At 37.5% G+C, this 14,381-nt stretch overlaps 1 protein-coding gene across 2 annotated transcripts in view; it reads right to left on the bottom strand.

Moving 5' to 3' along the window:
* Window positions 1–1,936: 1,936 nt before the first annotated feature.
* Window positions 1,937–14,381, bottom strand: part of GNAL (G protein subunit alpha L) — a 141,043-nt gene continuing 128,598 nt past the window's right edge. For both annotated transcript variants that reach the window (XM_044426439.1, XM_044426440.1), the window contains exons 6-12: window positions 11,293–11,347; window positions 9,557–9,630; window positions 8,323–8,381; window positions 7,934–8,054; window positions 5,640–5,770; window positions 3,014–3,081; window positions 1,937–2,092 (exon numbers count right to left, since the gene is read on the bottom strand). In XM_044426439.1, the coding sequence (XP_044282374.1) occupies window positions 1,946–2,092; window positions 3,014–3,081; window positions 5,640–5,770; window positions 7,934–8,054; window positions 8,323–8,381; window positions 9,557–9,630; window positions 11,293–11,347 (655 nt within the window). In that variant the 3' untranslated portion in view covers window positions 1,937–1,945. The remainder of the gene's footprint in view (window positions 2,093–3,013; window positions 3,082–5,639; window positions 5,771–7,933; window positions 8,055–8,322; window positions 8,382–9,556; window positions 9,631–11,292; window positions 11,348–14,381) is intronic.

The following is a 14,381-nucleotide window of genomic DNA, read 5'->3' as shown; positions in this document are numbered from 1 at the left end:
AGTTTAAACCACAACACACCTGCCCAGTTACCAGGAAAAGCAGCCCGTGCTTATATAAATAATAAACGTGCTGTCCTTATTTAAAAACTGATCTTGTTGTGTGGTTGCAAGTATTTCAGAGTAATTTGTCTTTCAATTTGAAGCAAAAGACAAATATAATGCAAGTGATAGTAATCTATGGCGTTATGTAGGCTAACACTTCTAAATTTGTTATTGCAACTACAAATTTTAAAAGTTTGTACAGGTTATCTTAAACACAGGAAACTATGTACTTCGACATAACACCTATGTATAAAATATAAAGCAATCTTATAATTACGGAGAAGGGCATGCCTTATTGCTACAGCAATTCTTGCTTTTATATTTTACTGTACCACAACTTATTTGTGAATGTCATTTGCATAAATTATTCAAGTTTGAGAAATATCCACACATTGTGATTTTACAATACTTAAAATAAACCCATTTTCTAAGGTCTCTTTATTAAGAGAAAAAAATGTCATAATCTTCTTAGGCCAGACAAAATGGTTACACCTTTTCTTCTTTCTTGCAATGTGCACAATGAAAGCAGCTGTTGCAACAAAGATTGAAGAGCCTTTATCTAATGGCGATTTTACACTTTCACAATCTGTGCAATTGTGAAAGATCTGGAATAACCAAAAAATTACTGAACATGGTTTTTTAAAGGTCAAACAAGATTCCTGATTCCCAGGTCAACACCACCATGTTTTAATTTGGACGCTTGAATCCACTTCAGTGTTTTAAAGCTGAGAGTGAGAGAAAGGCATGTTGCTGTAAATATCTGGGGGCAGCAGTAACTTTCTTGCAAAGGTAAAATGACTAAATTTTGCATAATTTATATTTTTTTATACTAAATATCATTTTATATAAACCAGAAAAACCCCTAAACTCTACAGAGAAGGTTTTTAAACCTCCAGTCACTGCTGCAGGTAAAGTTGACATCAAGCTGTACAGCGCAATCAAAAACATACTTACATCTTAGCTCATTTTACAGGTACAGCCATAATCAAGGCACAAAGATCTTCTACAAGTATTTTTCTTCAATAAAATTGTACAAAATAATATTATACTTTACAATCTGTACAATATAATAAACCAGCAGTAAAACAAAAAATATATTATATATATATATTTATATATATATATATATAATGTATAGGGAGAAGACTTGTCCAAAAATGATCTAAACTTGTTAGACCCTTTGTGGACCGAAGAAACAATGTGAGGGTGGGTTTTCTGCCTAGGTGCAACAGGCTGAAAAAGTAGCTCTAAATTCAAAAGCCTGAGGTGTGTAGAGACTCATAGCTCCAAACCTCCAGGAAAAAAATTGCTTATCTTCCCTGTGCCTCATTATCTACTCTCTTTCCTATGCCGACAATGGCTTCAAAGAGGAGGTCACTTCTTTAGTTGACCTGCAACTCACGTTATGTTAAAAATTATGACAGTGTAATAAATATTGTGGTGCTGCTACATCACGCATGTATACATCCTCAACAGTATTTCATAACCCTGAAACAAAGTGCATTATTCTTTTTTCCCTGCCTATCAAGTACTCCTCAGTGTCATGGTAAAAAAGGAATCCACGTACACTATAGGTATGACATGTTGTCACCCAACTAGCAGATATCAGCTTGAACTAACAAGCCTGCTGAAAAAATAGAGCAGGCCACATCCAATTAAAAATGGAACAAAGAAATGCAACCAAACTTAAGGAAACGGAGGTAGCCAAAGGCCTTAGTGGAATGACGAAGTGACATATAAAAATAAAGCACACATATTGTCCCCTAAAGAATGGACAAGGTTGAAAGGCTAATCAAAGTAAAACAGAGAAGGCAGATGTATCTGTATGGTATCTTCCTCTGTGTGAGGAAGTCTAGAAAGAAAGAGAAGATGTCTAAAACCACAGGCTCCATGGTGTTCCATATTACAATAGTTCATACTGGCGAAGATGCATTCTCTGAATGATGTCTCTACAGTCGTTGAAGACTCTACGGATGTTTTCTGTGTCAACTGCACATGTAAAGTGTGGGTAGCAATAATGCTTTCCGTCTCCTGTTGCTGTGCTTATTCTCTGTGGGGGATAAGGAAAAAATGCTCAAGACTATTCTAGTAAAAATTCACAGGCTGCACCTTCCATCGATCAGTTACCAAAATAACAGCATTGTTTTGAGAAATGGAAGCCTGCCTTTCAGAAATTACAAAATGCAAACATACTGGATTCAATGAAGGATAAGAACAGCTGAAGGCCAAGCCAGTGGATTGTATGCATCAGTCCTATCTGCTTCAGTTAATATTATTTGTAATGCATTAAATGTAATCATTATTACATTATAGTTATATCCTGCCATTTGTCCTCTTACAAGGAACCCAAGACAGAGTACAAGGTTTTCTGTTCTTGCAATAACAACCCTGTGAGGTAAGCTAGGCTGTGAGTGACCTACAGTTGTCCAGTCGGCTTCATGACTGAGGAAGGAATTCCTGCTCTCCCGAGCCTCAGTGCAGCTCTTTTAACTACCCACACTAGCTCTCAGCTGACGCAGACCAGATGCTTTAGTTCAAAGGTACCAAAGGCATACCAAAATACTTCTGCGACTTACAGGAAGTGATTTGCCATGCTTTGATTCTCTTTCCTAATATATGCGTAACTTCATTTCTTTCCATTCAACTTACATTTTTGCACACCAACAAATATTTGCATTGATATTCTGAGAGCATGTGGCAGCTCAGTTGTGTTGGCTGCCTTTGGAGGTGCGTTACAGACACAGTTCTGAGCACACTTTTTGCAGCCAGACAATAGGAAGAGCACCTTGTACAACTTGCATTTGCAGTTTGTGCATTAACCGTTTTGCAAAATAGGGCAATAATGGTTAATCATTAACTGTTCGTTTCAAGCTGTAATGACTATCTTATTTAAGGATTGAAGTAAAAACCTTTGTAGTCAAACATGTTTATGGGCAGTAAATTGGTAAAAAAAGGGAAAAGAAATACGTACTAAAAATTCATCCCGGATAAAAAACTTTGCTCTTGTAACTTTGGGGTCTTCTCCAGCATCTGGTGTTGCTGTTAGGAAATAAGTAATAATAGTTAGGAGCTCTTATATATTTATTTATTTAATGTATTTATTAAAAACTTTTCTATCCCGTCCCCTACAGAACATCTCGGAACAGCTTACAATAAATAGACTGTGCTCAGCACTGTCAAAAGGTAAAATCATTCAGGCCTCTGTGGCAGATGCACTGGAACTCGGAGGCTTATCAGCATTCAGTGACAGTAATCTCTGCTGCTGCTCCTTGTGTCCAGCATTTTGTTTGGAATGCTGATTTCAGAAATCTGAATTTGACACTGGTGATGGGGCGGGACAGAGTCTTAATAGGATTGGCATAAGCCCTTGGCCACTGCCCCTCCTTCTCCCCCCTCCCCAGCATTTCTGTTTTTGCCCTCTCTGAGGCCTAGGAGTGGCCTCAGGTAAGGGAAGGGTGCTGATTATCTTTCCATGGCAGCTGGAAGAGGGGCAGAGTGGGAGCTCAGCACAAGATCACAATCTCAGAGCTAGGCAGCCAAAGATGCCTATGACCCTCCAGATGATCTTGGAGGCCGTAAGACTGTTCCTTTGGTCATTTAAATACAGCTTCATTTTACACACACAGTTTCTGAACAGAAATATACTTTAAGTACGTGCATGTCTACATTGTTAAACTGGCACAGATGTAATAACATCAACCACAATATTCCCGTGTGTGATGCTTTGTTGTGATGAGGAGACAGCAGTTTCAGACAGGGGTAGCGCTTGGGACCTTCTACATGCAAAGTATCTTCTTTAGCAGTGACCTACAGCCACTTCACTCTTTGACAAGTAGCATTTAAGTATATGTACAACACATTCATGCTTAATATCACCATACAGAATTTGCTCCCAGGCTGTCTACTTTATGTTTGTGGCAGTGAAACTTCCAACACAGATTGGTTCAATGGCATGGGATGATCAGTTGTTGACGAAGATAAAAAACGTGCAGTCCAACTTCTCTGAGGGAAGGGAAATTGGACACTTTGCATGGGATTAAATCTTACAGGCTGGCTGAGGTTGGGAAATGTTCTGGGAATCTGGAAAGCTAAAAGACAGGAAGCCCAAAGGCAGGACACTAAAGAAGGGTGCAGTAAGACTGAGGTGGAGGAAAATGAACAAAAAAGTAAGCAAAACATTTAGATGTTAGGAAAAGGGTGCAGGTTACAATAAGTAAGACAAAGATGGTAGTCATAGAGGGACTTCTGAAGAAACGTGATGGTGTTTAAAATTAGGTGGGTCTATATGGCATGGGATGATGAGTAGAGGAGAATTACGAGAAGTGTCACACACAGGGGTCCCCAAAGCCTGAGTGACTTTCAATGCCCGTGTTTGCCACTGATCTCGCTTCTCCTTTGGGGAAGGGGCTTGGGTCTTGTTTCTGATGTGTGCTGGTACTTCAGAGGTACCCTGGAACCCAGGAAGCTGCCTTACACTGATTCAGACCGCTGGTCCATCCAGCTTAGTATCGCCTGTATTAAGCAGCAATCGCTCTTGAGGCTCCGAGAGGCCAGGGCTTGAAAAAGACACTAGCTGAGGCAGCCACCATTGTAGCAGCTGCCATTGCTATGGTGGCTATTGGATGGGGTAGCTTGTTACATGGGAGGTGCTGGTGCAGAAACAGTGGGTGCTGCTGTTGTTAGTTTGCTGCTTGTGAGTCTGGGTTGCAACTCACCCCAACTGTTGTGGTTTCTGTCACTCACTCTTTCCTCCCTGCTGTTTTTTAATCTCTCTTGGTTTTCATGTATTTTATGAGGCACAGGCAAATTGTTTCCATCTTCCACTGGCACAACCTGCTCCCTCTGGCCTCAGCGTCAGAGAGTATGGGAAAGTGCCAGAAGACCCTCAAGACCCTGGTAATCTGCACTGGCCTTTGCATGGGCCTGCACCGAAGTGGAGTTTCTTAAGGAGGTTCTTAACAGAGGCAGAATAAATAGACAAAAGCCTGCGGGGCAGCGAGCTGACAAAATACAAGGTGGTGCAGAAAGGAAACGGAAGAAGGAGGAACCAAGTCGCAAGACACAGCGTTAAGGGACTGCAACTTTGTGGCAGGATGGGTGGAAGTCTTGGGACTGCTGGCTTGGGAGTCAAAAGGGTTATAGGGTTGCTAGATCTAAAGCAGGGATGGGGAGTGTGTGGTCTTCCAGATGTTGGACTGCATCTCTCATTATCCTTGTTATGTTATGTTTAGAGTCTCAGTCCAGTATCATCTGGAGAACCACATGTTTCCTCTCTCAGACTAAAGTGGAACTGATGGGAGTTCAGTCAATTATGATTTCTATTGCCACTTCAGAATTGTGTTCAGGCCATTCTAAGGACATCAGGCCAAGAAGCTGCTTAGGGCTGGACCTTAATCACACATATTGAACTAACCCGCCAATTATCTGTCTACAGGCTTCTTGTACTATTTGTTGCAAAATGTCCTGTTGTATGTGGATATATTTATTTTCCTATCTGTGTGGCACAATTTTATTTAAGGAGTTTGTGCATGATATACTAGCATTATAGAACAGCAAGAATTATGCTTACTATTTAAATATGATTGGAAGATACTCACCATCTTCAGGTACAGTATAACGTGCAAATTCAGGAAAATAATCTTCAATTTTAGACTTCCCTGCCAAAACCTTTTCAGCCAGCATGTCTTGTTTGTTCAAGAACAAAATGATAGAAATTGTCCGTAACCACCTGAAAGGCCCCAAATTAGGATAGATTGATAAAAACTCAGTCCAACATGTTGATTTCCAACAGTGATTTTGGGAAACTCACAAACAGGGCATGGACGTGATGACCAGCCCCTTTCGTTTGCCTCCACTGGTGGAGAATCAGAAGTATCATTCTATTACTATGGCTCAGAAATATAGACAGGTCTATCTTCCATTAATTTATCCAATGCTTCAAAAAAGTCAAAAAATCAACAAAGCTATCCTGAGATCATGAATTCTATAAGCAAATCATGCATTTCCTTTGCTGTATCTCCAGGTAAATATTGTGCATGTAATTTCCTACTTCACATTAAAGCAGCTCTTAAAGCTGCCTTTTAGTTATACCAAATATAGACCAATGTATGTTCTTCTACAACCCATTTCTCCTTCCACAAACAAGATCTAATTTACAACTTTACATACAATTAGGGAGTGGGAAGAAATAGCAACTCTCCTATATGTCCCTTCATAATCATATGATCATAACCAAAAGGTTTCCAATTTTTCTTGTGTATGTATGCACATATGTCTGTCATACTTATCTTTGTTTTCTTTTTCTATATTTATAGCCCTCTTGTAATATGTGTGTGCAATATTACCATGTATTTCTTATTACTTTTAATTATATTGCTATACTGTGCAGAAGCTCTGGGTGGTTCACAACAGTAGATAAATATAATAAACATATAATTCAAAATACAACAATAAAAATATCCTAACTTACCTTAAAGAATTTAAAAGCCAAATTTAAAACAAATGGAAAAAACTAGTTTTGCTCTCTGCCTTACAAGAGACCTGTATGTTCCAAGTCATGCTAAAATGGATTCTAGTAACTGCTGGGTTTTATATTTTCCAGAGGAGTACAACTGTTTCTTCTTTGACTTAGAAGCCTTCAGTATAACCTGAAATATCTCTGTATCAGATATGATAAAACTGCATAACGCCACCTGTGGTCCATCTTAAAGACGACTACATGTTCGTTTCTGTTTTTCCACACTGAGAAAACTCTCTCCCTGATCTGCTATTCCTTTTTTTCAACACTTGGTAGAAGCAGCAGCTAAAAGGAAGGTCGACTGCCACCTCTACTTGCAAGTGCCCCCATCAGCTGGGATCCGAGCCCTCTTCACAGAGTCCATCAGAACAAGTTTCGCTTAAAACAAGAAGGTTGGGAAGAAAGGTCTTAGAAGCCTGCTGAGACTTGTTTCTGAACTGTGAACAGCCTTCAGCAGGTCCATTTTTCTGTGTGCAGTGATGTCATCTTGTAACTAACGCCTGAATTTGTTTTCCTGCTCCCTTTTGTGTCATATTTTTAGGTTGGAAACCTGAGAGAAAGAGGTGTCTTATTACTGATCTTTGTGAGCCAATCTGGAAGTCTTTCCTCACTGATTTAAAATGCTTTAAACCAACAAATAACTCTAGTGTGCAGAAACCTGGTGGTACTCATAGCACTCATTTCTTAGTTTTGGAATATTTATAATAAACCAACATGGTTACTTCTAATTTTAGCATTTAATCTACATGGATCAGAGGTAACCTGTCGTGTGCATCAATGTGGGTTAGGAAGTAAAGCATTCTGCACTGTGGTGAACTGGCAGACTAGAGTCCTTGCCAGCTTTAATTCTTTTTGTTTTTGTTTTCAATGAAACAGCACTGACAAGTAATTTCTTATTTTGAAAGATCAGCTTAAAAACACAATGTAAGGCAAGAATATATCCACTGGGATCCAGTAAGGGCAACATGGAAAAAATGTCTGTGTATGAATATCATCCTGCATGTGTTTTGCCAAAACAGTAGTTGGAACTGGCGGCATCAACCACCGTGTCCACCTCAGAGGTAGGGTTATTCCAGATTTCCCACTTTGGTATGTAATCCTCCGAAAGTGGAACAGCACCAATCCTCTGGTGAGAAAGATTCCGACACATGGCAGATTATAGCCTGTAGTTGTGCAAGGGGATCTTTGAATCGCAGCTATACTGTTTACAAATTCACTAGGAGTATTCTATTGAAAAGCAAAACATGATTTTAAAGGCAACACACACACTAAACTTGTTTAACCATGGATTCCACATTAATCCCCTTCAAATGCTAGATTTTATTTCTTGCTTTCACTAAATACATTTAATTACTTTCTGCATGGAAATCTTACCTATTGTTCCAGATACTTTTGAAGAGGTCCAGGGATTCCCGTAATCTGTTTGTGTTGTTGTCTTCCCGTATGACCATATTGTAACTGCTACAGGCCACAACGAAGATAATAGCTGTGACATCTAGGGAATAACATTCCATGGGCAGAATTAAATTTTAACTAAAGAATGTTATATTGCACAAGATATGATGATGTATGATTGACTGTCGTTTGTAAATAAATGTAGTCTAAGATATAGAGAAAATATGAAAGATATAGAGAAAATATGATTTTTTTCTAAGACAAAGAAACTCAGCTCAATTTAATTAATTTACATTTGCAATTAGGAAAATAGGAGGGAAAAAAGAAACTGCCTTAGACCAAACATGTAATGTGCAAATATTACTTACCATTAAAACACTGGATCCATTTTCTTCTTTCATCTCTCTGACCACCTACATCAAACATGCTGTTGAAAAGCCAGACAGTATTATCTTTTCCAATATATAAGGAAAATCATGATTTACATACTGTGGTATACTTCTTTTGCAGTAAATACTGCATGAAATGAAAAGGGAGCATTATCTTAGGGCTCTCTGCAAATATTCCCACATTCTTATAGTTGCTGCAAAATTTTAGTAAGTCCCACTGTCAAGGCATTAAGGAAGGAGGCACCAAAGATACTTGGTCAACTGAGATGGTGGGAAGTCAGTTGCAAAACAGGAAAAAGTTTGGCTGGCATTCCAAACTTATTTATTCATTCATTTATTTTGGCAAAAGATCTATATAGCATTCCATATTCCATTATGGAGATTCTGGAGCAATAAACAATAAAGAACGGAAGAGATAAAAGAATAAAACAGTATGTGAAAAAATCAAACTGACTGGCTAGTTCCAGAAGGCTTCCTGAAATAGGTGTCTTTAGGAGACATGGAAAATAATATAAAGTTGGCACCCAAATGTACTAGGTTAAAAACCTAAACAAAGTGGGACAAACAATTTTACTTAGAAATAGCATAGGGATTCCACTGTCTATAAGCAGTTCAAGGAAGGAAGGACATTTGGATATTTGAATTCATGTAATCTTTTTCAGGGCTGAGAAACTTTTTTTAGGTTTACCAGAGTTGTGTAAGCACTGTTTATAATGTAATAGACAATTTTAATTGTGTTTATATGTTGTACTGTTGAATGGAGGAAAATTACTGCAGATAGATTAGTAAAAAAACAATACCCTATAGGCTGATTAACATTCTGTTTGTGGAAGTTACATCTGTTCAACAGAAAAAGAATATAAAATCTCAAAATCTGAAGTTGCAATATTATTTCAGTTCAGAGAATGATGCACTTCTGTTCTTTAGCTTTCAGTATAAGCATATGGCTATGGAATTATTTCCACTGAAGTATGAAAGATCAAGGCCATCCATTTATTTACCAAATAATAAGCCATTTTTTAGAAGTATATAATCTTGAGTGACCTGTATGATAGATGACAAAACTGTATATTTTGAGGTTCTCACTTTGCATCCTATAAGAGCAAGAATGTTTGAAGAAAACACTTCATAATTTTAAAAAGTTTAGTTGTTTCTGCTTTACCAAGGATTACAAAAATGGGCACAAATTACAGATTATTACTAATATACTTACTGAAAGTTTACTTTATCTACTTGGAATCTTGTCTCAAAAATCCCAGATGTCAATACCCTGCATCTTAAGAGATCCTGGAAACAAGAAACACAATCGAGTGTTTGACATTTCCATTTCAAAAACATTAATCAAATTTGGATTTTAAAAGTACATGTAATAGATATATCAACATTACTGTGCAATAGATGCATGGTATGAGTTGAAACAATGGCTTGGTTCATATGTTATGTTATGTTCATATGTTCATACGTATCCCATAACTTATTGCTGGGTTAACTATGGGTTGTTTAAATATTCCAGTTCAGACAACATCTTAGCCTACAAATATGGCGTCTTTAGGTTAGCTGAAAACAAAAATGACATGTACACTAGTCTGCATATTCACTTGTTCACAGGCCTGAAATCCTTGGGTTAAACAACCAATGGTTTGTTATTACATGCAATTTGGACCAATCATTCTACTGCAGGAGAAGACAAACGTCAGGGTTATGGAATCCATTGTTGACACTTTCTGATTAGAATTCTCAGATCTATGAACTGGAACCTGATGTAAAAGACATGTATTTATAATGAAAGAATTCTGAGCACAAGATTTGTTCTGAGGATCAGAGCTGGACAAGGCCATAGTTCTTCAGTACAAAAATCCATTCCTATTTAGTTTTTCTCATTTCAGTAGTTTAACATAGGGGAAGCAGTCATTGCTGTTACCAATATCAAACAACTTAAAGTCAGACACTTTTGCTGATCAACTTCAAATCACCCAGGAACCTGATTTTGTGAAATGTTCTATTTGTATCACTCTGTTGCCAATATATGCTTTTCTGTGTAACAAGTACCAGCTTCTCCATTAACAACAAAATGACTAACTTTTTTTTTGTTCTAGGCCCCAGCTAATAGAAAAACGGATGTTCCAGCATCTGCGTTTAGATACTGGCCAGGATCAGGTTCAAAGAAGAAGTCCAACAGAAGTATTTTCTACTGCTTTTTGAACAGCCAATCTGCATGCCACATGACAGTTTTTTAGACTACCCTCAGATTAAAAAACTGTCTTTCTCTTTCTTCCTGTCTGTCTGTCTGTCTGTCCCTCTCTCTCTCTTTCTCATTGCATCTCTGTCTCTGTCTCTGTCTCTCTCATTGCATTTCTATTCTGCCCAGCAACTGAAGCCCTCTCGGTAGATTGCAACAATTAACACTATAAAATACTGTACAGTAAAATACAATATGAATATATAAAACTGCAGTAAAAGGTAAAAAACCCCCAATGTCTCGGAAAACATGAAAGTTTTCAAATGATGTTGAAGAGAGTGCACATCATAGTTTCTCTGGAGAACTCATTCTACACCTGAACTGCCACAACAGAAAAAGCCCTCTTAGAAGCTATTCTTTTCACTTCCTTTGGCAGAGGCTTCTTCTTGAGAAGAATCAGGGAAAAAACCCTTACGGTCTGGTCTGGGCAGGTTTCTATGGAAGAAGAGAATTCTTCAGGGAACGTGGCTGCAAGCCATTTAGGATTTTGACTAATACCAGTACCACACATTCATAATTCTTTGGATTGTGCGCACAAAAATATAACACTCTGACTAATTCATAATTATGGTCACTGAACTATAAGAAGTATGTGGTTGAATTAACTCATCCGTTAGCCAACAAACTTTTCCAAATTTAAACTGTTTAAAATTAAATAATGTATGATGTTGTTTTGCAGGCTATTCCCATCCGCTTCCAGTTTTACTCACCTGATCTGTGGGTGTGTAATCGGGCATACTGACACTGTCTATTCTTTCTAGAAAGCTGAAAGAAAATAGAACTATTAAGCATGGAAAATCTACTATTAAAATGCCAACAACTACTTTTCATAATTTTTTATTCTAGGGGCAATATGAAGAATAGGATCTAGGTTGCACCCAAAATGGCCAGACCCCAATTTTTGTCCACAAAGCATCATTTGCCTGATACTTGCTGCAGAAGAGGGATCAGGCATTCTTTTTTGTGTAAACTACCAATATCTCCACACAAGGGAAGATGTTCAACCAAAATGCTGGGACTCATCATTCATCACAAGGTGACTCTTGTGCTTTACCTCCACATTTAGGGATCCTGCATGCCCACCGTTAAAAAAAAAAAAAATCTTACACAAGATAAAGGGTTAGGGTTAAGCTAACTGTTGGCAGGTACAGCTGGGAAAGAAGACACATACTCATATTGCACAGAAAGAAAATAATCAAACACTCTCTTCACAAAACAATGTCTAATTGTAGACTAATCAGTTCAGCTTCCATGTGGGTCTCTGTGGGATGACTGATGCACAGGAGTGCGCTGTGACTAATGAGGGGAGAACATCAGCCCTCTCTGCAGTAAAGATATTCTCCCTCCATTCACAGGCCTTTAAATCTGGTGCTGATGGAGCCTAAAGCTCAAGTTGGTTAATTTTCAGGAAGCCATTATATACTGCCCTGAAGTTCTAGTTGCATCCTGTGTCTGGTGAACTTCTAAATGTGCACAGATACAGATATTTCCTTCATATACAGAGATACATATTTTATCTAACTTCTGCAAATGAAACTAGTTATATTTTTGGATTTTTCCTGCAATTGGAGTTGCAGACATCTCAATTCTAAATGATGTTTCACTTTCAAGTTTTCATTTGAGTATGTGTGAAACTACAGTAGCACTAGCAAAATTCATGTTGGCTGCCATATAGAAAAGCTTTTATAAACTGACTCCATGAAGCCTTACTCAAAACCCTAACCTCAAAGTTGAATGAAGTGGCACTTCTAATGCCAAATGCATTTTCTCGGCAGTAAGTTTAATAGATTTCAGTCAAAGGTGCTTTAAGCAAATGCAATTACAATCATAGTGCTAATTCTACCCCGGTCCACAAATATTCCTTGCATCTTACAGACTGTCCAAACAATAGGATTTTTAAAATCAAGTTATGTGACTGAAAACTACAGATGGACAAACAAATAAATCCTGCCCGCCAACAGAGAACTCTTTCTAGATGAGTCCAATGGTGCTTTCCTTGACTCTAGCATGAACAAGCTTGCATGTTATTGCCAAAATTACTGAAAACACGAATAAGTACAGCAAGGATGCAGGGCTGTTGAAACTATCACACTGGTTACAGAAAATGCCAAGATGAAAAATACTATTTGGTAACTGTCATTATTATACCTATCTTTAGATTTGTAAGTATCTTTAGCAAGTTGCCTAGGAAACCTAGCTGACACTTTGACGAGCAATCTCTAAATTGTATCTCATGTAGGCAGAGAACTCCAAAGTACAGATTTTAGTCTGTACTCTTTTTAGCATCAAAAAGGTTTTGAACTTATAAATAAAATAAAATGTTTACATTTAATGTGAAGAATTTCTGGACTGCTAGAATAAAAAGGGAGGGAAGTAGTCAATTATGCTGCCCTGTCCAGAAAGTTGTAGAAGCCCAGGCTTACTTCTTCCATAGAAATTGAAGGCACGTAAAATAGTTAACTTAGTCTTCAATGAGCTGAAATATCAAATATCAATATGATATTGATATTTATCTCAATATCATCTTCCTTATTCAAAGAATATTTGAAGACACAGAACCTTCTGCAAATATTTTTTCCAGATTCTCAATCTGCTCTTAAAACCATTTTAGCAAGCGTTCTAAGCAGAGTTTATAGCAAGTCCAATCTACATCTAAATTCATCAAAGACTGCATAAAACTGCCTAACATTTGTCTTGCTATTGTTCCTAAACATTTTCAAAATCCTCCTCTGCCTCTGCTTTTCTCTTTTGTTTCTGCATTACCTTGTTTCTTGGCCCCCACTTGGCCCCCCACTTAGCTTTTCTAAGTCACTGCCATTTGGCTCCTTTTCTTCAAGGACCTCTTACAGTGACCATTCCTCCTGGGCCATTATAAAAATTTAGGGAGTTTCAAAGATTTGGTACCTGAATTTGCTAGTTTCCCTTTTCTTTCCCTATTCTTTCCCCTTCTCAATGTATGTTGCTTATGTTGCAAACTATTATTTTAAGTAAACTGCTTTGAGCACTTTGGTCGAATGACAGTATATAAACATAACATGTATTTCTGCAAGTGCGATTTGAGCACTATGTCTTTCTCAAAGTCTGCTGTGTCTGAATTAATTGCCAGACATCAAGGCTGAGATTCTGGATTGTAACAAATAATGTAATCACATGGAGAAAACATTAAGTGATCAGAAGACTGCTTATTTAAAATCATGTTTGCTTTTAACTTCCCTTTCAGTATAATTTAAGTAGCCTGTAGAGGGCAGCAGTAAATAATCGAAGTGTGCTACTTCACATTACATTTTGGCAAAGGAGAATTATCTGGCATTTAGAAGTGTTTACATTTTTGATTTTGAGTCAGACAAGATAAATCTCCCCATTAAAGTGATTTCTCTTTGTGAAGCAATGTAAAATAAATCCATTCTGTATTAACTCATTTCTGTGAATGTTAAAATATAAAATTCATGCTGCAGGTAACGGATAAAGTTTGAACATCTCAAATGTAAAGTTCGAGTTTTGTTCTACATATTACTTTGCTAAGGCGTTTTTTTTGTAGCAAAAATGCTAACACTAATATATTCATTTAATATTTATTAGAAAGAAGGAGCCATAGATGGGAGACTTTGGGTTTCAACATAAACTCTAGGTAACTGCTTTGCTTTCAAAAAGGCTGTCACTGTGTATCAGCTTATTTGATTTATTGCATTATGCCGTACACCACGTTATGTGTATTTTCTCATTTAAATGTATTTTTAAAATGAATATTATTTTAATTATTTTTTAAATAGTATGTTTTGGTTTAAATTCAATGACTTCT

The sequence above is a fragment of the Varanus komodoensis genome, unplaced genomic scaffold (assembly GCF_004798865.1).
Source record: "Varanus komodoensis strain SLA01 unplaced genomic scaffold, ASM479886v1 scaffold17, whole genome shotgun sequence".
Lineage (NCBI taxonomy): Eukaryota > Metazoa > Chordata > Lepidosauria > Squamata > Varanidae > Varanus > Varanus komodoensis.
This window is presented reverse-complemented; position numbering and strand designations above follow the sequence as displayed.